Raw genomic sequence first — 14,639 nt, 5'->3', positions numbered from 1 at the left:
TTTCTTCCAGATTAGGGGAGCTGTAAATTTTACTGCAATAATTCAGTTAGGAAATATTTTAGGCTTGCAGGCCATATGATCTCTGTGACAATTCCTAAATTCTCATGTTGTAGTGCAAAGGTAGCCATAGACAATTCACAAACAATGAATAAATTATGTTGGTTATGTGTTACAAATTTTGCTTAACAAAATAATTGTCATGATGCATTATAAATTGAATATTATTAGAGTGATACAGTTCTTTCATTCTGCACAATTATTTTGAGATTCATCCTGTGTTGTAGCTGGCATAACTTTTTATAAATAGATTTTTACTGATTTTCAGGGAGAAAAGGAAGAGAGAGAAACATCAATGATGAGGGAGAATCATTAGTTGGCTGCATCCTGCATACCCCCCCATTGGGGATCGAGCCTGCAGCCCAAACATGTGCCCTGACCTAGAATCAAACCATAATCTCCTGGTTCATAGGACAACACTCACCACTGAGCAACATCGGCTGGGCAACAAGATCCTTTTTTGAGTAATACTTTTATTTATGGTTATTTTAATGAATAATTAAAATAAGAATATAATACTTCTAATGGAATAAACACCAAGAGAAGCATATGTAAATATTCACTTCACAGTTGGTTAAATATATAAAACATTGGTGAATTCAAGCTGATGCTCATTTAGAAATTTTTATTAGAACTAGGTATTAAATTTACAGATGTTGTGGAATCAAAGTTGTACATACCCAGTGAGGTATTCATGGTGAATTCTGACTGATGTTAAAATGAGAGAGACACACAACCAAGTGAGTAGTAAGTAGAATATTGTCTAATTCTCTTCGTCCCCAGAATCTTCTTCGTTGGGTTTGGAGAGGAGTTTCATTACTCAGTGTATAGGAGTCTTCACAGACTATATTTCCATCTCTTCCTTATAAACATCTTCTCAATCACACCTGGCATCGTGTAGCCCTTGCTTTGTAAAGAAATTTTTAAAAAAAGAAAAGATATCTTCCTAAGCAGACATTCAAAATCTCAGGAGATTAAAAATGAACTCTGCTGCAGAATATCTATACATATATGATACAAATGAAAGAAAATATACATAAGCAAAAGCTTTGTAACTGCAATGTGCATGCCATTTACTGGAGACTTAGAAGTCACACTCCTGTCCGTGGGAAAACCAGTCTAAGGCTCATTTATATACTCACTGTTGCCATGCCCCAAGGAATGGGATCACAATGAATACCTTCTCTCTCCTCCATTCAGGGTCCCAAATAATATTTCGTCCCACCATCCAGGGATCCATGGAATACACAGCCCTTCATCCAGGGTCCCACTGAATTCCTCCTTTCTGCCTCAATACAGGGTTCCATGGAATCCCTCCTTCCTTTCTCAATCCAGGGTTCCAGGATTCTACGGAATGCCTCCTCCTCCATTCATGCAGGATCCCAGGGGATCCCTCTTCCCTCCCTCCATCCATGGTCCAGTGTTGCACCTAGTTGACGCATGGTTGGAGACTCCTGGATACCTGCTTTAAAACTTAAAAGGCGAGGTTTTGCACACACGAATCAAAGACCTTTATTTACTTAAGAACCAATAACTTTATTAGAAGAAATTGAAAACTTGAACATATAAACTTGAGTGACTGCTTTGCAAGGGCAACATGGATGCTGGGCATGGTAGCCAGGGGAAGCGCCCCATGGCCATCAGTCACACAATCCGGGCTCACTACTTCTTCTTCTTCTTCTTCTTCTTCTTCTTCTTCTTCTTCTTCTTCTTCTTCTTCTTCTTCTTCTTCTTCTTCTCCTCCTCCTCCTCCTCCTCCTCCTCCTCCTCCTCCTCCTCCTCCTCCTCTTCCTCCTCCTCCTCATTCTCCGTCGTCGTCTTCGTCGTCATCTTCTTCACTAGAGCAATTTAATTTGAAGTTTCAAAGCCATAGGAACAGAAACAAAAAGTCTTGGAAGAGAGAAACACAGGCTTAACTTGCTTGGAGCAATAGGTATTTCTCATTCAACAAATATTTACCAATGATCCATCATCATATGGAATTCTCTTTCGGCTTGCTTTTAGCAAAAAGCCACATTTCACTTCTTGCTGGCAGCCAGGGTGAGTGCATCGAAGAGGTAATCGGCCAGGCCGGATGTGGGGGCCCCCAGCTTGCACAGCTGGGTGATATTGGCCCCCACACTGTAGATGAACTTCACCTCCTGGCGCAGGTGGTGGTGCTCCAGGAAGCTGCACAGGTGGGCTTGTTCTTGCTGGTGGCCAGCTGGTGCAGGCAGAGCAGGCTCTGGTTCACAATCCTCTCCATGTGCAGGGAGGTCTTCATGGCATTCAGGCCGCTCTCCCACTGGTTGTGGTCAGTCCTCCTGACATCTCACAGGCAGATCCGCACCCCCGCACTGGTTCTGCAGCCCCATCAGCGCCCAGGCCTGCTCGCCCTCCTCCCTGGCCTGCCACAGGAAGAAGGTGGCCAGGTGCTGCAGGGCCTGATCCTGGCGGTTGAAGTAGACGGCGATGGACTTGTACATGTAGGAGGCGTGCAGCTCCAGGTTGACCTGCTTGTTGATGGCGGCCTCGCAGTGGGCATGGTAGTTCTGGCGCACTTGGGAGACGGGCCCCGCCACCGCCCCTGGAGGCACAGGGGCCACGGGGGCAGGCGCGGGGGCCATGGGGGGAGGCACGGGGGCCAGGCCGGGAAGCATGGGCAGCAGGTGTTCCGGGGGTGGCCCTCCGGCCAAGTACATCAGCAGGGCCTCATGGCGCGGGCTGAGCGGCGGACTTCGGGGTGGGCAGCAGCGCAGGCAAAGGCGCTGGCTTCTCCTGGGACCGGTCATTCCCATGGTGGTGGAAGAGGGCGGCCGAAAGCCCAGTCATCAGGCGGGGGCGGTGGCGGTGGGGACCTCGAAATGTCCCTGGTGGACCCTCCCAGGCTGGCGGGAGACAGGGGTTCCCGTGTTGGGCGCCGGCCACTGGCAATTGGCTCTGAGGTGGGACCGGAAGTGGAAGAGGTGACCTTTACTCCTGAGGGTCGGGAGGGGGAGGTGCTGGCGAGCAGATCCCTGTGGAGAGGGCCTTGGGGTGGCTTCAGGGGGACCCCAGGGGGCCGCGCACCATCTAGGTGTTCCAGGTCCCATCACAGCCTGTGTGAGGCAGGGACACTCTTCCCTGAGTACCAGGCATTTCATGTTTTCAATTTTGCAACAATATTTCTATCTTGCAAGTACTTTATCTGTCCTCTGATTGTTTCCTTCCATAATAGACATTTTTTATTTTTCATTTTACAAAGCCATTTTCTCCCCTTAAAATTCTGGGAATATGAATTTGAATTTTTGGTAAAATTCTCTTTTATTTCCATATTTTATGAGTTTTCCCCCAAAGTGAAATAGTTCCCCGTGTTTATTGTGATCTTCTACTTTACCTTCCTCATATATCTGGCAAACTTTGTCCATTTATATTTAGGAATAAAGGACGTACTTGGCTAACCTAGGTAATTAGCATGGATCTGATCTACAATTGTGAAGTCCAGTCACTACTGAGGTTTTGCTCAAAATGGGAGAGGGGAATGTGTCACTCAGTTGCTTTCTCATGTGGGAATACATGGCATGGTGCTTACAGGTAGGATAGCAACACTCCCTGTTGCCAAAAGAAACACAATATTTCTGACATTGGAACACCAGTGTTTTTTCCTCCTAAGAAAATGTGTCCTATTGTTTCCCTTCTCTGCAGGTCTGTAATTGTCTTTTATTCATTCACTGTCTTGGGGTATAGTTAGGGGCGATTAAAAGGCTCAGAAGCCAAAGATGTTGACTGTCCTATGTAAGTAGGTGTGGGGGAGGTTAGAGCTGAGCAAGGTTATTGTTGAATAATAACATATTATTAATAATGACATATTATTAATTAATAGCATATCATTATTGTTACTCAGCAACAGATCTGCTCTTCACAGAGTAGCTATACACTCTCACAGTTGACCAAGGGCCCTCTGCAATGCTGCAATTTCAACTACTCTGTTCTTAGAGCAGGGGGTCTGCATCTTACTACCCAGATGTTAACAAATATTACTATGTGTACATTTTAGTAAACTGAAAAATGCAGGTTAAATACAAGAATCCTTTATTTTAATCCCTGCCCAATCCCATTCTGTTCACCCTTTCTCCAGAGGCAAGCACACCTGTGATTTTAAAGATAAGTTTTATACTTTTAGCAAGAACAATCATCCACATTCACAGGGCCCAAGACCAGCCACCTGACTGCACCCCCGTATACATTGTTTATAAGGGGTAGGTTAATTTTGTGTTTTCCCAGGTGCCAAGGGACCCCTCCTCCCTCCATGGAGGGCCCCAAGGAATACCTCTTCCCTTCCTCCATCCTGGCTCCCATGGAATCCCTCCTCCTCTATCAGAGTCCTATTGAATCCCTCCTCCTCCATCATGGTCCTATTGAAGCCCTCCTCCTCCATCAGGGTCCTATTGAATCCCTCCTCCTCCATCAGGGTCCTATTGAAGCCCTCCTCCTCCATCAGAGTCCTATTGAAGCCCTCCTCCTCCATCAGGGTCCTATTGAAGCCCTCCTCCTCCATCAGGGTCCTATTGAAGCCCTCCTCCCTCCATCCAGGGTTCCATGGAATCCCTCCTCCTCCATCCATTCAGGAACCAGGGAATCCCTCTTCCCTTGCTCCATCCTGGTCTCAAGGAATACCTGCTCCTCCATCCAAGGTCCTGAGAGCTGCACCTAGTTGAGGCTTGGATGGAGACTCCAGGATACCTGCTTTAAAACCTAAAAGGTGAGGGTTTTGCACACACAAATCAAAGAAGACCTTTATTTACTTAAGAACCAATAACTTTATTTGAAGCAATAGTAGAACTTGAACATTTAAACTTGAGTGACCGCTTTGCAAAGGCAACATGGCAATAAGCGTGCTGGGCGCGGTGGCCAGGGGAAGTCACCCCATGGCCATCAGTCAGGCAGTCCGGGCTCGTTCTTCTTGCCGGCATCCAGGGTGAGCTTGTCGAAGAGGTACTCGGCCAGGCCGGATTCCGGGGCCCCCATCTTGCGCAGCTGGGTGAGATGGTCCCCCAGCTCCTTGATGAACTGCACCTGCTGGTGCAGGCAGTGGCTCTCCAGGAACTCGCACAGGTGGGCGTCCTTCTTGTCGGAGGCCAGGCTGTGCAGGTGGAGCAGGCTGTCGTTCACTGTCTTCGCCAGGACCATGGCGAACTCCATGGCATTCAGGCTGCTCTGCCAGGCCTCCTGCTGCGGGCAGTGGACGCTCTCCAGGAGCACGCGGCCCCCGCGCTGGTTCTGCAGCCACATGAGCCTCTGGGCCTGCTCTGTCTTCTGCAGGGACCGCTTCTGGAAGTACTGGCTGCAGCCACTCAGGGCCACCTCGTGGCGCTGGAAGCAGAAGGCCATGGCCGAGTACACGTAGGCCGCATACAGCTCCAGGTTGATTTGGTGGTTGATGGCGGCCTCGCAGTCCGGGTGGTAGTTCTGGCACAGGTAGGAGGGCGGGGGCATCGCCATTGCTGGAGGCCTGGGGGCGAGGGACCAGGCCAGAGAGGTGCTCAGCGATGGCAGCAAGCTGTTATCAGGTGGCGATCATGGTGGCTCTGAGAAGGGCAGGAAGTGAGTTACTCAAGAGAGTTGGGGGCGGGACAGGGGGACTTAAAGGTGCGTGAGGGGGCGTGAGGAGGCGTGAGGGGCGTGGGGGGGGGGCTTGGGGGGGCGTGAGGGGGCCTGAGGGGGGCCGAGGATGCCGAGTACTTGGCTTCAGTTTTCCGAACTGAGTCTCCTTCCGGGTGAGGAGGGCGTCTCCACGCTGGGCACCTGGTGTGTGTGATCTATTAAAACATTATTTACTCCTAAAGAGAAGTTCCACTGCTTCCTGTCAATCAGCCTTCATTTCTTTGAGCAACTCAGTGGACTGTTGTCTCAGTGTGACTGTTTTGTTGGTCATGCCCTTCTGTGGCACCATTGGCTACAGTTGACGTCACAAATCTTTGGATGTTCCAGCATCAGCACCAACAGTTCTGAAAGCCCGTCTCCGGTGCCCAGACCTGATTGCTCCATGTTCCTCCCATCCCCCATCAGGTCCCTGTCCGCAGAGCCCGGCCTCCCACATCTCACTGACTCCTTCCGCCTCACCGTCTTCCATCTCCCGTTCTTTCTGAACTGGCTCGTCACCCCCTTTATTCCTTCTCATCTCTTCATCCTTCAGCACGGCCCTGGAGACACATTCCTTCCGCCCTGTCTGCGCCCCAACATCCACGGTTTCACTGGTCTCCATCCGGACATCCTGGTTGTTCACCATTTCACCGGGTTTGCAAATCTCTTTCTGGTACAGACTTCAGTTTCCTCAGGCAAGAAATAAAAAACCTAGGTGCATTCTTAGAGAAAGCTTTAATAATGTGGATGTATTCATCCCCTCCAACCTCATTTGTATTTTAAGCTTTTAATGGTGTTCTAAGGAATAAGCCACATCGGTTGGGAATTTACCACTTAATTAATCTCAATTTGCTGTCCATTCACTCACTCACTCCTTCATTCATTCAACAAATATTTATTGATTATCTAAAATGGTCTAGAATGTGGGCGTATATTAGTAACAAGGAGAGCCAAAGCCTTTGGGATTTGTATTCTAATGAGAAACAGATCAAAGCAAAAAGAAACATAAAACTGGCATTTTTATCCCCTTACTGTCCCAGTAAATGCACTCAAGATATTACTTATGTACATGGGAATTTAAAATAATAAATATATTAGAATTCAAAGATATTAGAGTGAAAGACATAAGACAAACCTAGGTATTTATAACTTATTTATTCCTTAATTCAATAAGCATTTATTTACTGCAAAGGTATGTTTGGCAGTATGAAATACACAGAAAAATCAAACGTGGTCTCTGCTCTCAAGGTACAAGACAGAGTAACAGAATATTATACATGTTCTCAGATGGTTTTAAAGTTATGAATAAAGGGCCTATTTTCAATTAAAGTTTTATTTCCAGGGTTTTGAGTAATACCTTTTTTTGAGGTGTCTGTTTCTCTTTGGAAGTTAATGTTATTTTTAAATTTTATTTATGTTTTTTTTTAAATTTTCACATAAAATATGTTTTTAGTGTCTTTAGAGAATGGACGAGAGAGAGAGAGAGAGAGAGAGAGAGAGAGAGAGAGAGAGAGAGAGAGAGAGAGAGGAGAGAGAGAGACTGATGTGAGAGAGAAAAACGTAAATTGGTTATCTGTCATATGCTCCCCAGCCTGAGGGCAAACCTGCAACCTAGTTATGTGCCCTGACCAGGAATTGAACCCAGGACCTTTCAGTGAACAGAACAACACTCCAACTTCCTGAACCACACCGGCTGGGGTAGAAGCTTATAGCATTTTATGATCAGTGTTTGTGAAGAAAATCAAGGATCAAATATTAAATGTCACATTGTAAACTTATCTAATCACTTTAGACACATTTAATTGTTTAATCTTTAAAAAGAACTTGAATAATAATGTGTCTATTTGATAAATTGATTGTAATGATAGAATCATACACTAGACATAGAAAATAACTAAATGATCATTTTTTCAATGAAGTAAAAATGTAATCTATATTTCTTTACACCATTGTTTTGTTATAATTATATAGTTTGGAAATTCCCTTGGGAGATTTCATTGCCGATCTCACTATAAGAATCTATTTAAAAAGAATAAACCTTTTACTTTTAAAATATATTTTATTGATTTTTAACAGGTAGGAAGAGAGAGCTATAGAGTGTTAGAAACATAGATGAGAGAGAAACATCAACCAGCTGCCTCCTGCACACCCCCTACTGGGGATGTGCTAGCAACCAAGGTACATGGCCTTGACCAGAATCGAACTTGGGACCTATCAGTCCACAGGCTGATGCTCTATCCACTGAGCCAAACTGGTTTCGGCAAAAATAAATCTTAATTTTATAGACTACTTATCATTATGCCCCAAGATTCTTGTATAATTTATTCCGATAATTTTACTTTGCCTAATGTTTAAAAACTCAGTTTTCTAAGTTAAATCAATAAACAAACATAGGCAGCGACCTCAAAATTCCATGAAGGAAATAAATATACATATGTATAAACAAAGGCATTCCTTCCAGGTTTTCTTTAATGAGAAATATAAAGCTAAATATGAACACATAATGCATATAGGACTAAAATTTGATTTGAAATTTTTGTGATCAGTTTTTATACTGTGGTAGAGGCCCAGTGCATGAAAATTCATGTACTTGGGGGAGTGGGTGGTCCCTCAGCCAGGCCTGTGCCCTCTCACAGTCTGGGAGTCCTCAGGAAAGGTCCTTCTGATAGCTCAGGCCCACTCCCCACAGGGCCTAATGTACACCCAGATTTGTGCTGAATGATTGCAACAGACATTGACTTTAATCCCATGTCCCCAAGAATCTGTTTCAGTTCCCTTTGCTCACCAAGAGAATATATAAGGGACCAATATAAAATTAATTATTAATGAGTTGATAACAGAATGCATATTAATATATTTGTTTTGAAATACTCATGCATTCAATAATGTTATTTCATTTTAAATATTCCCTATACAGAGGTTGCTACAGAAGTTCTAAAACCTTTTCCTGCACAACAATTATGTTTAGTGAGAAGATATTTGGTGCAATTATGCTAGTTCAAATTAAAGATCCCAAATATCTTGGTTTAAGCTGTAGATTTTTGTTTCACTAAAATCAAGTGAATGTTTTTTTCAAAGACATTAGGCAAAAACCATAATCCTTTCAAAACTTTTCTGATTCCATGCCTTACTCTCCTGTTGACCCAGAGAGTTAATATAATAAGCTTATGTTTTATGCAATCACTTTCCTTCATGATTTGACATGAGTAATTTTCTCTCATTTTAATTTTCTAAGCTTTTCTGTTACACTCTCGGTTGCTTACTTGCTGGCTCCCTCGTTCATAAAACTATAATTACCTCACTAGCCAAAGTTAAAACTCGATGAAAAACACAACTTATACAAAATTAAGTTTTGATTAGTGTTTCCTGTGTGCTATTTGCATTTCTTACCTTCCTTCTGAGCTTTTCATTCTTCAGTTTTTGTTCATACTTTCAGAACCAGCAGTGTCCTTTTGATTTATTTCCTTAAAGGCTTTTGCCTTTTTCAAAACTAAATCTCTGAATATTTAAGGTCAGTTAACCATATTTAGGGAATTTTAAATTCCTAGGAAATACCTGATTATTTAATAGCTTTCTGCCAAAGCAGTCTTAAACCTCATTTATTTCAAGTGAAACAATGAGTTGGGACATATTGTTTTGTTGTTATTTTTTGTTGTTAATCCTCACCTGAGGATAGCTTTCTATTGATTGATAGGAGAGCGGAAGGGAGGAGGAAAGAGAGGGAGAGAGACATCAATGTGAGAGAGACACATAAATTGGTTCCTTCCCACAGAAGCCCTGGCAGGGGCTGAGAATCAAACCTACAACCCAGGTAGGTGCCCTTGAATAGTAATTGAACCTGTGACCCTTTGGTGTGCCAGCCAACTGTCCAACCACTGAGGAACACTGACCAGGGCAATATTCTTTAAGAAGAATATTTAGATTTTGTTTTTGCTTTTGTGGATAGTGCTTTCACATTCTGATTTCTTACATGACAAACATTTCATGAAAAAAAGGCGTATTAATCAGTCAAGTACTGTCAGCTGTACGACTTGCTTCTCTATTAGTAATATTATCCCCTGATTTTGTCTAGCCAGAAAAGTGCTGATCTTCCAAAACATTGATAGTGGTATAAATTTATATAGTATATGTATGTATGTGCATGTACACACACACACAAAAAAACAACACAAACACACACGCAAACACACACGAACATACACAATATGAAGAGGGATTAAGTGCAAAGGCGAAACCTAACATTCCTTGAAGGACATGGATCGAAGATAAGCTATGGAATATCTGGTGTATTTGGTGAGGCCACAGGTAGCCCACTTGGAAGGAAGAGGCTGTTGAAGCTGAAAATTGAGGGAAAGAGAACTAGTAAAAAGAATTATTGAAGGATAATTCCTTCCCCTTTGTCATTTTTGTGTAAAGCCCCTGGCTTGGAGTAAAGGGCGAAGCTGTGCTGAGAGCAGCTTCTGGTGGCAGGGAATATTATTTTCTTGTATGTGTAGCTATTGAAACATAGCTCATCTTAGCTGTCAAAGATTCAAACCAAGAATGATAATTAGAAATATCAGTAACATGTCCAAAATAATTTTCAATTGCTTCTCTTTTTCTACCAGATCTCTATCAATTATCAATGCTTTTGTCCCCTCCTTCCAATTCTTCATTTTGGTCCTTAATCAGATGTATTTCTCAATTATCCTATAGAAAAATGCAATTGTCCTTATGTGGCCTGTTGCCCTTAATTCTTTTTTCTTTCTACATTAATAATACCTAATTTTTAGAAAAATTAACATATAAATGAATCAAGGTACAGAATACTTTAAGTTAAAAAATCTATTCTTGTTTCCCTGTAGTTAGGTGTTTTTTTGTTTATTTGTTTGTTTGTTTGTGTGTTTTTTTGTGTGTGTGTGTTTTCTTTGTTTGTTTGTTTGTTTGTTAATCTTCACCAGAGGATACTTTTTCATTGATTTTGAGAGAGAGTGAAAGGGAAGGGGAGATACAGAGAGAAACATAAATATGAGAGAGGCACATCATGATTGCCTCCTGAAAATGCCCTGACCTGGGCCAAGATATAGGTACATGCCTTTGACTGTAATCTAACCCAGGACCCTTCAGTCCTCAGGCCGACACATTATCCACTGAGCCAAACTAGCTAGGACCTGCTTCACTATTAATTGATAAACATATTGATCATATCAGTGTATTTTAGCTAATCATTTTGTCTAGAGTGATTGTAGCTACAAGATGAAATAGCATTCTCAGTTTATTCAGTTGTTACAAATGTAGAAGGAGAAGCAGAAATACAAATAACAAGATTCCATGCAGAACCAATTATCCACTTTCTTTTCTTTCACAGATACTGTTTTATAAAGCACTACAGGACCAGTGCATGCGTGCACCAGTGGGGTCTCTTTGTGTGGCCTATGGGGATCAGGCTGAAATTGGCAGGGCAATGCTGCCTGCTGTCCCCACTCATCTTGGCCCCACTGCACCTGTGCTGGCCTGCTCCCAGTCAGTCCCCATTGGGAGAGGCTTGCGCCACCACAGCAGAGCTCAACAGCCATGAGCCCTGCATCTGGCAACCATAGGTCAGCTGATTGCACTCCCCTTGTGGAAGTGCACTGACCACCAGGGAGCAGCTCCTGCACTGAGTGTCTCCCCCCTGGTGGTCAGTGCAAACCGCAGCAACCAGTTGACCAGTTGTTTGATCGCTTAGGCTTTTATATATGGAGAGAGATGCTGGTGATTTTCCTGGCCATGCTATTAAATATACTTAGTTAGATTATATTCTAAATTAAACCACTTCATTGGAGTAAATGTATAGGACACTTGATTTTATAAAACTACTTCATAGCTAGATAATGTAGAATATCCCTTGGGCTATCTTCTTGCACATGAGTGCTATTGGGTTAAATGAACAATAGAAAGCAGGTAATAATATAATGTTAGGATTATCTTTTTTTAAAATATATTTTATTGATTTTGTACAGACAGGAAAGGAGAGAGATAGAGAGTTAGAAACATCGATGAGAGAGAGTCATCGATCAGCTGCCTCTTGCACACCCCCTACTGGGGACATGCCCGCAACCAAGGTACATGCCCTTGACCGGAATCGAACCCGGGACCCTTCAGTCCCCAAGCCGACGCTCTATCCATTAAGCCAAACCGGTCTCGGCAGGACTATCTTTATAAAATAATTCAATTTATATTTTGTGATAAGTTCAATAATATCTTAGAAAACCATGGAGTGTGTCAAATACAACCATTTGTATGTTCAGATAAAGTTTTGATAGCTAATGTTAATAACTAAACTATTAATGTCATTAACAGAAGTTTGGACCTTAATGTGGAATGTGATATGAATGCATATTATACATTACTAGTAGCCATGCTCACGAATCTGTGCGTGAATTGCTCACTGCTGCTTGCCTCAGCTGCCCTGCCGACCCTATGCCACTTTTAGCTCTCCACTGCACTTAGATGGATGCTCTGCCCTTCCGTAGCTCTCTTATAGCTCTCCCCTATTCATAGCTCGCTGCCCCACTCTCATGGTGATTGGTTCTTACATGTCATGGTGTAACGGCCATTAGCATATTAGCTCTTTACCATATATAGGATTCTGAAGAAATAGTATTATTATCCTAAAATTAATAACCTATATTTCACAATTCGTGTTAGAGTAATATAATTTATAAATAATACTAATATTGAATATTTTTGCCTACTCTTCCAATGTTGGACATGAGACAGGTAAAGTAGACATTAGTGGGAACATGCATCTTAACTGATTGTATGTGTGTGTGTCCAGTGAATCTTTAATTCTTTAAAAGATGCAAAGGTTGCATTAGTCATCAAGGAGTAAAATTAATCTAGCAGTAGTAGATAACTGAAAATATTGATTATTGTGCAGGTTTCATATCCATATTATAAAGTGATTCTGTAAATTTTTTTTGCCAGATACTAGAAGATTTATGATAGTTCTTTGAATGCATCTGCTAAAGTTTCATCAATAGGAAGGTGAGGTCAACCAAATTTCTTTGATTATATCAGCAGACATAAAGCAGTGACATATATATGTCCTCAGATAGAAGTTTATAACTTTAACAACACAAGAAATGGTCAAGAATTTAGCCATTTGCAAGGTCTTCTAACTATATACCAGAAAATTTCATGTGTACCTGGAATGAACCACCTTTATAAAACAGAACTACTTGTGCTTGATTACTTCCGAAATATTATGATAAAATATACATGCACTGTGATAAGAATACCTGGCACATTTTTTCTGCAATTTATATAAAATAAAATGAACCTTCTAGAAATATGAAAAACATATTAGCCTAATGTTTTCACCTTGGGAATATGAGTATGTCACTTGTTCACCATTAGTCAAGTTCCTCATTTTAAAAAGTGGTCTTGGACTCTACTGCTGGAGATCCTATAGTAAAATGATTTTATGTCCAGGGATTTCAACCCTTGGCTGTGAATCAAAATCAACTGAGGGAATTCTTATTCAGTATTTCAGGTTAGAACTCTGAGATTTGTCCTTTTAAAGAGGAACCACAAGTGACTCAAACCTAGCCAGGATATGGAATAGTGATTTTATATTATTTGATGCGAAGAACAGAATGAGAATCTCAAATCTATATATTGCTTATAACTTATCTCAATATTATACCTTGCTAAGAAAAAAAATGTAAGTGTTTGTAGTAGTTATAAAATAGCTTCCATGTATCTTATTATAAGAAAAGATAGTTATAGTGTTACTGGTAGAAAAATTATTAGAATGGGACTTCTCCAGAGAAACAGAACTGATAGTAAAATAGATGATTAACATAAGAGGAGAGAAGAGGGAGAGAAGGAGAGAGTGAAAGTGGGAGAGAGAGATTAATTTAAGTAATTGGCCTATGTGATTATGGGGGCTAGCAAGTGAGAAATCTGCAGGGCAGGTGAGTAGGGTGGAAATTCAGTCAAAAGTTCATGTTGTGGTCTTGAGTTCAAAGACTGGACATTCAAACAGAATTTCTATTTAGAAATCTGTAGGCATAGGTCATTCTTTTTATTTTTTAAATTTATTTTAGAGAGGAAGGAAAGGAAAGGGACACCTCCATAAGAAAGAGACACATCTATGGGACCCACAACCCAGGCATGTGCCCTGACTAAGAATCAAACCTGTGACCTTCTGGTGCTTGGGCCCACACTCTAACAGGACCAGGTGACAATTCTTTTTTTGGGGAGGCTCTCAGCCTTTGTCCCAAGGCTTTCAAGTGATTGGATGATGCTAATACACACTGTAGAGGGATTATCTGTTTAATTAGAAGCCTACTTATTTAAATGCTAATCACATGTAAAAAAACACCATGGCACCTTTTAGACAAAAAACTGGGTACCAGAGCCTAGCCAAGTTTACACATAAAATTAACCTCCACAGCTGGTAAATTTATAGAGGGCTGATGCAAGCAGAAGAATGTCTAAGTGAGTTCAAGCAGAGTGAATGTGAGAGGGTATATGAGAAGTCTTGGCCATGCTGTGTGAGTGGGGGAAGGAGCAAGGTCGCAAACCACTTGAGTCTGTTGGGGCATGAAAATGGTGTCCTGAGCCAGTGTTAAGTCTACAGTAAATTTGAAAGTCTACTAAGTGTGGGAAGAGGCCCACAATAGCCTTTCCTTGTTTCTCGTGTCCTCTATAGTTTGGAGTTGTTCTGGTCAGAATTGGGACTATTTAGGCATCATTTAACCAGTGAGTTTCATCACATTGATTTTCATAATTTATTCTCATTCTCCTGTTCACCTGTTCATTCATTATATGCTGCTCCAATTAGATTTATAACATCCCTGATCGTTTGCTTATTAGCTTGGTGGGTGTTGCTTTGGGTTGTCAGTTCTGCAGTATTCATTTTTTTAGTAACATTTCATACTAAGGCAGTTACTGCCTATTGATTGAAAAGGCCAGTTGCAATTTATCTGCATCTATAATGATGTCACTTTTCT

The 14,639-nt window shown here is 42.0% G+C and overlaps 1 protein-coding gene across 1 annotated transcript; it reads right to left on the bottom strand.

The window, feature by feature from the left end:
- Positions 1-4,950: 4,950 nt before the first annotated feature.
- On the bottom strand, positions 4,951-5,517 carry LOC311615494 (ferritin heavy chain-like; the record flags this gene model as incomplete). The annotated part of the gene is made up of 1 exon (XM_084870861.1): positions 4,951-5,517. The coding sequence occupies one exon, from the start codon at positions 5,515-5,517 to the stop codon at positions 4,951-4,953; it is 567 nt and encodes a 188-aa protein (XP_084726987.1).
- Positions 5,518-14,639: the final 9,122 nt, after the last annotated feature.

Source organism: Pipistrellus hanaki (assembly GCF_964339955.1).
Source record: "Pipistrellus hanaki genome assembly, chromosome: X".
In the NCBI taxonomy this organism is placed as follows: domain Eukaryota; kingdom Metazoa; phylum Chordata; class Mammalia; order Chiroptera; family Vespertilionidae; genus Pipistrellus; species Pipistrellus hanaki.
Note: the sequence above shows the minus strand (reverse complement) of the source record. Positions and strands in the feature narration are given on the sequence as shown.